General features: G+C 42.2%; 1 protein-coding gene across 1 annotated transcript; it reads left to right on the top strand.

Moving 5' to 3' along the window:
• Positions 1-7,311: 7,311 nt before the first annotated feature.
• On the top strand, positions 7,312-9,070 carry LOC100563664 (ERO1-like protein alpha). Its single transcript, XM_016992997.2, has one exon. It carries the CDS (start codon positions 8,059-8,061, stop codon positions 8,770-8,772), a length of 714 nt encoding a protein of 237 aa, XP_016848486.2. The 5' UTR covers positions 7,312-8,058; the 3' UTR covers positions 8,773-9,070.
• The last annotated feature ends 437 nt before the right edge of the window (positions 9,071-9,507 follow it).

Genomic DNA, 9,507 nt, shown 5'->3' with positions numbered 1-9,507 from the left:
AAAAAATTGAAAATTACCTAAAAATCAGTGGATAAGCAAAACATTCTGAAATTTGATGGGCTAAGGGTGATGAATGTGTTCTACCACTGTAGCAAGTTTCATCATGATTGCTCTAATAATGAGAGCAAGAAAAGCTCCTGAAGTTTCCCCAATGATAGTAATTATTTAATTGATGTGCATGCACATTACTATTAACTAAATAATAACAAAATTTCTTTAGTCTCATTATAGTAACAACATTTTCACCAGACACACTTTAGAAACACTTTAGAAATGAAGTGACAGTGCCCCCCAGTTTTGTAAGTACTTTTGAGCCATTTTTAATGGATTGCACATCCCTACTGCCGGCCAAAATTGATCCACACTCAGTCTAAGCTCCTAGGGAAAAGACACAACTTTTTCGTCTTTTCTTTGCAAACAAATTTCCAGAAGTAACGACTTGTTTCTCCATTGCAGAAAAGAATGATGCTTTGCATTTTTCAAGAAAAGGACTACAATCTTTATGATCTCTGAGTTTTGGCTATGCTAGATAAGGGAGACTGGAGCCCTGCAACATCTTGAGGGCCACATTTAAGGGATACAATCTTTTCAAAAGGAATTGATGGAGAAGAAAAGAAAGGAGGAGCATTATAAGTAAAATAAAAATCGCTTGGACAGAAATCTATGAGAGTGATCAAATTGGACTAGTTAGGTAAAAATAAACGAAGAAATAAATAAAAACAGTATTGTGGTGGAAATTTACTACAGTCCACCAAACTAAGATGAGATGGTGGATGATTCTTTTCAGAAACAAATCTCAGGAATCTCCAAAATGCTAGTAGAGTACTTGCATCTTGGGTTATATGAGTCTTCAATTTTTTTAAAAAAATCTGCTGGGAGGCTAACTATGCTAAATATAGGCTTTACAATATATTCTTGATGTGTCTTGCTGATACTTCCTTATTTCAAAAAGTTGAGGAAGAAGCAAAGGAATCAGCCATCCTGGACTTGACCCTAAACAGCAGGGAGAAGCTGGACATTGGAATCAAAGTGTTTGGTGTTTTAGAAGGAAGTAACTGTAATGCTATAATGTGTGATTGTGGAACAGATTACAGAAAAATATGGTTAAACACAAACCTTGAATTTAAGGAAATTGCCCTGCTGTGGACACTTTGGCTGGAGATCTTCCACTGAGCAAAGGACTGTATGTTTCATGAGGTCCCTTCCAACTTTATGATTCTATTTCCTGGCCTGATCTGTAGGAAGCTTGAATAGGACCAAGGGGAACTTTTGTCCCACACAGAAATCAATGGCAATTTTCCTTGTTATATTCTGAACTGTACCTTCTGTCGTACCCTTGTTTGAGGCTGGTTTTATTCAGATTGCTGACGATGCTTGAAATCATTAGACATAATTTGGAAGTCAAGTATGGTTTTATTTCCACCTGGGGATACATCTTTTATCTTCTTGATATTCATCTTACAGGAAGAATTTTTTTCTGTGATCCAGTGTTTGCTCTCACTCTGATTTCTTCTGTCTCCATTCTCCATTGCTTTGTTCTTTCAGTCTGATTAACAAATATATGCAGATCAATGAGGTCAAAGTATAAGAAACAAACATCAAATACAAAGTGGTAGAATCAGCATATGCTTTTTCTTCTTCCAGAGTTGATTTTTAACTATTGCATCTTCCCAGACTAAACGTCAAATGGAACTCCCTGTGAAATCTTTATGGGGATCTTTGCAATAGTGTCAAGGATAATATTTTGCTATCCCACTACTAAGGGAATTTTTTTTACCATAAAGTGGCATTAATTTTGCAACATATTGTTATGGCTGCTGATTGACTTACATGGATGGTCATTAATGTTTTATCCATTGGAACTAATGACAAAGGATTATTTGGATTTGTGTTTTTGAATGAGATGGCCATCTGAGATTCTTACAGACAATACCCCTTCAGCTAAAAAGAAGATGTTAAAGGTGTGTTAAATAAAGCGAGAGTTTTCGATCCCATCTACACCAGCCATTTAATACAATTTCAAATTGGTATTGAAGAACATAGTTTCACTGCAGATGATTACATAGGATATCTTGGAAAAGGTTTGAGACTTGGATGGTGATTACACAGACCATAAAGCACTGGTGTGTTTTAAGGGCTTTTGGTGTGAGTTTGTTTGGCTGCTACAGTTTGAAACTAGCTTCAAAGTACATTAAATTGACAGTTTAGACAGGACCTCTAAATTTGCCTCTGGAAGGGATAGAATAAGAGCCTGTCTATCATGGCATGGGTTGCAGCCATCTTACTTCTTTTTAAAATGTGCCATATATTAAATATGAATCTATATGTTTGTTCACATGGTAGGACATTAGTAAAGCATCACAAAAGGGGAATGTAGCATTCTTCCTGGTTTCAAAATTCCAATTTAAATGATGCCCCACTTCTAGTCGTGTTGTCTTAATGGGGTTGTTATTCTTGTTATTAAAATTGGTGGTAGTAGTGGTAGCAGCAGCAGTAGTAGCGGCAGCAGCAGTGGCAACACAGGAGCCATGTTGGATTCATAGCTGGAGAGACAGGTTAAATATTTTCTCCTCATGGTGGAAATGCCCCTTCCCAAAGCCTAAGATTACATTTTTTTTAAAGGCATCAGAACACACTTCTGGCTGTGAAAGAAAACTTCGAGGGATGTCTTCCTGGAAGTCAAGTAAACACTGGTATCACTTATGTACAGTTGTATCCATATCCTTTGTAATGCAATAGGGTTACTTCTATGTAGTGGTGTCATGCTGACTAATGACTGCCATCACAAGTAGGGAATTAGGAACATGTATATTGTTGAATAGTAGTATTGGTTAGGAAGGATTAAATGATAGAATGGTAGAACCAGACATCTTGTAACACCTTGTCAGACACAGGATGACACTTGTTAATAAATAACAGTTAAAATACTTTGATAAAACATAATCCCATTAAAACATTTATATTAAAAGGCATAGGCATAACTTCAAAACACATTAAAATAATTCATAACAGTAAAATTTAAGTTTAAGTTGATAGGTTAAAATTGACTAGGTAGGCCTGCCAGAAGCAAAAGATCTTTAATTCTATTTTAATTTCTGACAATTCATGTAGCTACTGAAGCTCTTTCGGCAGGTCATTCCACAGTCTAGGGTTGGTCAATCAAAAGGTCCTTTGGTGACAGTTGCCAGTGGGTTCTGACTGGTTGAAGTAAACATCTTTCAGATGACCTAAGTATATGGGCTGGATTATATGGTATTTCTACTAGTATCCAAACCATATAGGACTTTAAAAGTAATAGCCAACACTTTGTACTTTGCTCAGAAACTAACTGGCAACCAATGGAGTGATATTAGTATAGGTATATTAGCTGTAATAGTGCACGTCCATTATTAGCTATCACAACCATAGATTTTAGCTGAAATTCATATTTACCTAAAAGTAAAATTACTTAACATTGTGGGTTTCCATTCTGAAAATACTAGAATAGAAATTGGCCTCTTTGTCCTATTCTTCCTTGCTATTTGCCTCATTCCCCTATAAATGCGCTGAGTCACAGGTCCATCACCCCCCAGTCAGCCTTCCCATTGTCTATTATCTACAGTTAATGGGTGTGATGTCATTTATATGGATTTGGGAAAATTTCTCCAGTGCAATCAAGCTAATGGAATGTACATGAGTTGCAGTTTCCATAAGATCCATATGGATACTCATTTCAAATGGAGTGATTTTGTTTTGTTTTCATTTTTGTAGGTTGCTGCTAAGCAAATAAAGCAGATGCTGAATAAACACAACGTGATTATGATCAGGGTTAAATTCACACTCTCATACTGAGATCAAAAAGATAGCAAAACTAAGGATAACAAGCCATATGTTGGCTTGCATAGGTTGTATTGAGACTTTAAGTCATTTTGCAGCTCATTCTTTTTTTGCTGATTTTCTTCCTTCAATAAGGGAACGAATGAAATTCCAAGATGCCCAAATCAGCTTCCTGTAATGCTGATCAGGTGAAAGGAGAGGTACAAGAGAAATATGAATATCATTCATTCAGAATGGTAACCTATTCAAGAATTAATATTGGAATTGATGGGGAGAAATCTGATACGGAAGAGAAGTGAGTGAACTGACCATGAGGACTCAATGGGGGTCAGTTACTGAAGTATAGTCGAGATTAGAGACAGAAATACAAATGCTGGTATCTTTGCTCTTTTGCGATAATGGATGTTGTAGGAGATGCTATAGTTTAATTTCTTAAGTTTTATGTGCTTTCTGAAATATGAATGAATTTTCCTAATTCAGGTATCAAATTGTCCATGCTACTATTGCACAAATTTTTGCTATCAACTGATTACAGAATAATGACAGAGAGATTTAGGGCTAATCTATACTGCAAAAGTTAGCCAGGTGTAAATCTAGTGCAGATCAATCTCAGATCCAGCATACACTACCGCTTTAAGCAGGCGGTAGTAAAACCATTACTAAAAAAGACCTCTTTAGACCCATCTGTATGTAACAACTACAGACCAATTTCCAACCTCCCATTTTTGGGCAAGGTTCTGGAGCGGGTGGTTGCCACGCAGCTCCAGGAGTTCCTCGATGACACTGATTTTCTGGTCCGCTCGCAGTCTGGCTTCAGGCCTGGGCACAGTACTGAGACGGCTTTGGTCGCCTTGGTGGATGACCTCCGCAGGGAGCTGGACAGGGGGAGTGTGACCCTGCTGGTTCTCTTGGACATCTCAGGGGCTTTCGATACCATCGACCATGGTATCCTTCTGGGGAGGCTCTCTGGGATGGGGCTCGGTGGCACGGTTCTGCTGTGGCTCCAGTCCTTCCTGGAGGGCCGTTCCCAGTTGGTGAAGCTGGGGGACACCTGCTCGGACCCCTGGCCTTTGACCTGTGGGGTCCCGCAAGGGTCTATTCTATCCCCCATGCTATTCAACATCTACATGTAACCGCTGGGAGAGGTCATCCAGAGTTTTGGAGGGTGTTGCCATCTCTACGCAGATGACACGCAAATCCACTACTCATTCCCATCTGACTCCAAGGAAGCCCCTTGGATGCTGAACCAGTGCCTGGCCGCTGTGGCGGACTGGATGAGGAGGAACAAGCTGAGGATCAATCCTGACAAGACAGAGGCCCTCCTGGTCAGTTGCGCGTCGGATCGGGGTATTGGGTGGCAACCTGTGCTGGACGGGGTCGCACTCCCCCGAAATCACAGGTCCGCAGTTTGGGGGTCCTCCTGGACTCAGCGCTGACGCTTGAGGCGCAGGTGTCGGCGGTGGCCGGGAGGGCCTTCGCACAACTCAAACTTGTGCGCCAACTGCGACCATACCTCGTGAAGTCTGACTTGACCACGGTGGTCCATGCCTTAGTTTCCTCTAGACTGGACTACTGTAATGCGCTCTACGTGGGGCTTCCCTTGAAGACGGCCCGGAAACTACAATTGGTCCAGCGCTCGGCTGCCAGGTTAACTACGGGGGCGAGTTACAGGGAGAGATCTACTCCCCTGTTCAAGGAGCTCCACTGGCTGCCTTTTATTTTCCGGTCCCAATTCAAGGTGTATACCATCACATATAAAGCCCTAAACGGTTTGGGACCCACCTACCTTCGTGACCATATCTCCTATCACAAACCTACACAATCCCTTCGTTCATCAGGGGAAGCTCTCCTGTCCCCACTCCCGATATCCCAGACCCGCCTTGTGGGAACAAGGGAGAGGGCCTTTTCTGCTGTGGCCCCCCGATTGTGGAATTCTCTGCCCGCAGAGATTAGGCAAGCCCCCACACTAGCAGCCTTCAAGAAAGACTTGAAAACATGGCTCTTTCGCTGTGCTTTTGGAGAGTAACCATTTTATATTTCTTTTCCGTTGCTCCCCTAATATCTATCCTCCAGAATACCCCACTCCCTTATGACCCTGTTCGCTGTGGTTTTTATTTTATGTCTTTCTCACCCCGAGTTTTAACTTAATGTTCATGTGGTCTGCCCTTATTGTCTTCTTGTTTTATTTTGTAATGGATATTATTTACTGTATTGCTTATTGTATTGTGTTGTGCTGTTCTTTTATATGCTGTTTACATTGTATTGTTTTGGGCATGGCCCCATGTAAGCCGCCCCGAGTCCCCGTTGGGGAGATGGTGGCGGGGTATAAATAAAGTATTATTATTATTATTATTATTATTATTATTATTATTATTATTATTATTATACTGTCCAGAAAGGCCAGGTCACCTCTTCCATGTCATTGGTATTCCTCAGGGATCCACCTGAATGCCAGGAGCACTGACTGTTATGTCTGCTGATATCAAAAGGATGCCCATGTAACCATCAAGAATAAAAGGGTGGCAGTGCAAGTGCGAGCCATCTCTTTCCATATACTGAACAGACCAGAAAATGGGTGATGGTGGTGATGTCCATGTGGACAGGGAGTCAGGCCAAATCCAACTTGATTGAGCTGTCCAGACAGCCCCAAAGCTCCAGGATATTCCATAGTTTCATGCAAACTCTGGGTATACCATGACTTTAAGTTGGGGCAAATTTGGAGTCTAGTAAAATCCCAGGTACTCATTGGAAGCCACTGTGCACCATGAAGATGGCTACCAGTTAATTCACTGCAAATAGAGATGATTTGGTTCACATAGACAATCTCTTACAATCTCATCAGATGGGGCTGAATTCAGCGGCATATGTTGGGTTCTCTCCAATTTATCCATGGAGCCCACTGGCTCCCATTCCATGATATACAGCTACTTCTGGCTGGGCTCCATGTCTAAATTAAAGTGACAACATGGGAAGCTTCCCTTGTCACATTAGCAACAATGGGGGGAAGCTGGGCAGCAGATGCTTGCCCCTATGGGATGGGGTTAAGTGATCCATGGTGATTCTCATGGCCATTATGATAAAGTTGTTAGTGTAGTCACTAGGCTTGTGCGGTTTGTTCGTATGCTTGTTAAATTCGGATCTAATTCGGATCTAAAGCACTTTTGAAGCAAATTCTGACCCACCTGCTCACTGCCTTTCCAACATTAAGAATTTGAATCAAAATGAGCCTTTGTTTGTTATGTTTCAGATGTCTTCAGATGTAGCTGTGACTAAGCCCCACTGAGAGGTGAAGCCAAACATGTTGCCATACCTCTCAGCCAATCAGGGCTGACAAAGGAGGGAGGGAGAGGTGGAGGCATCGTTTTAAAAAATGATGTTTTAAAAAACGTTGAAAATTCCCAAAAAAATCAGTGGATGGGTGAAACATCATGAAACTTGATAGGCAAAGAGTGATAAATATGTTCTACCATTGTAACTAGTTTCACCCCAATAGCTTTAAAAATGAGGGAGAAAGGAGCCTCTGAATTTTCCCCAATTATAGTAATTTAATGGGAAGCGAGAAGACACCACAATGCCTGCACTGAACTACATTTCCCAGAAAGCATTGGGCTGGAGCAGCGATCTGTGGCATTGAGGGACAGCTGCTTCTGCAAGGTGACCGGGCATCTAGACGACTGCACCTGCGATGTCGAGACGATCGACGCCTACAACAATGGCAAGGTTTTCCCCCAGCTGCAGAAACTCCTCGAAAGCGATTATTTCCGATATTACAAGGTTAATCTACAGAAGCCGTGTCCTTTCTGGAGCGACAACAGCCACTGCGGGATCAGAGACTGTGCTATCAAGCCTTGTTCAACGGATGAGGTCCCTGGTGGGATTCGATCTGAGAGTTACAAGTATTCCGAAGAGGCCAACACTTTGGCCAATGACAACTGCGAAAAAGCAGAGAGACTGGGAGCTGTGGACGCATCATTGAGTGAAGAAACTGCCCTTGCTGTGATCCATTGGACCCGACATGATGACGCTGAGGACAGCTTTTGTGAAGCTGACGACATTCAGTCTCCTGAAGCAGAATATGTGGATTTGCGGATCAATCCGGAGCGCTACACCGGCTACAAAGGGCCTGAAGCCTGGAAGGTTTGGAACAGCATTTACGAAGAGAACTGCTTCAAGCCACAGTCCATAAAAAGGCCTTTAAATCCATTGATGTCTAGCTAAACAACTGGAAAAAATGAAGGGGATATGTTTTACAACTGGCTGGAAGGTCTCTGCGTGGAGAAGAGGGCTTTCTACAAGCTCATTTCAGGGCTCCATGCCAGCATTAACATCCATCTCAGCGCCAGGTATCTCCTGAAAGACACCTTGGCCGAGAAGCAGTGGGGACACAACGTCACTGAGTTCCAGCAGCGCTTTGACGAAGTCCTGACTCAAGGGGAGGGTCCCCGGAGGCTGAAGAACCTCTACTTCATCTACCTGATCGAATTGAGGGCCCTCTCCAAGGTCCTGCCCTTCTTCCAGCGCCCGGACTTCCAGCTCTTCACCGGGGACGCAGCGCAAGACGCAAAGACCAAGCAGCTCCTCCTGGAGATCCTACATTTGGCCAAATCTTTCCCTTTGGACTTTGATGAAAATTCCTTTTTTGCTGGAAAACAAAGAGAAGCTGCCAAATTGAAGGAAGAAGTTATGCTCCATTTTAGGAACATTTCAAGAATTATGGACTGCGTTGGGTGCATTAAATGCCGCCTTTGGGGGAAGTTCGAGACTCAGGGTTTGGGAACAGCCTTGAAGATCCTTTTCTCCAAACGACAGATCGAAAACCTGGCAGAAAAGGGACCTTCGCCCAAATTCCAGCTGACGAGGCAGGAAATTGTGTCTCTCTTCAATGCATTTGGAAGGATTTCAACCAGCACTAAAGAACTGGAGAAGTTTAGAAACCTCTTGCGACCTCTACAATGAAAAAGATCGGTTCCCGTGTTCTACACAGACGAGTCTCGGAGGCGTTTTCGGCCGACCTGAGCATCGGGATTTCCTCCGTTTTGGCAAGGAAGGCTTCCCAAATCCTGCGACGATCTCCAGCTTATAAGATGATGCTCAGTTTAGTGTCGGTTAAAATCCTCAGCCAAGTCTGACTTTCCAGGCAAATGGATCCGGCATCCTGTTTCCTTGAATCCCGATGTGGTCTTACTTGGCGGAAATCAACCCAGCTTTCACTGTTCTCAGGGAGTGCCTTCTGCTTAAAAATAGATTCAACGAAGCCCAGACTATCACGTGTTGCAATGATAGTGGTCCTCTGTTTTAGGGGGATTTGGGGGAACGCACCATTTGATGCTGACTTTGTGGCCGGTTTGTTGTATTTATTATGGCAGTCTAATTATTATAATACAGTAGAGTCTCACTTATCCAACATTCGCTTATCCAACGTTCTGGATTATCCAACGCATTTTTGTAGTCAATGTTTTCAATATATAGTGATTTTTTGGTGCTAAATTCATAAATACAGTAATTACTACGTAGCATTACTGCATATTGAACTACTTTTTCTGTCAACTGTGTTGTATAACATGATGTTTTGGTGCTTATTTTGTAAAATCATAACCTAATTTGATGTTTAATAGGCTTCTCCTTAATCTCTCCTTATTACGCAACATGTTTGCTTATCCAACGTTCTGCCGGCCTGTTTATGTTGGATAA

The sequence above is a fragment of the Anolis carolinensis genome, chromosome 4 (assembly GCF_035594765.1).
Source record: "Anolis carolinensis isolate JA03-04 chromosome 4, rAnoCar3.1.pri, whole genome shotgun sequence".
In the NCBI taxonomy this organism is placed as follows: Eukaryota; Metazoa; Chordata; class Lepidosauria; order Squamata; family Dactyloidae; genus Anolis; species Anolis carolinensis.
Note: the sequence above shows the minus strand (reverse complement) of the source record. Positions and strands in the feature narration are given on the sequence as shown.

Coding starts and splice junctions, on each gene's coding strand:
- LOC100563664 (XM_016992997.2), top strand. CDS start 8,059: ATGTTTTACAACTGGCTGGAAGGTCTCTGCGTGGAGAAGAGGGCTTTC.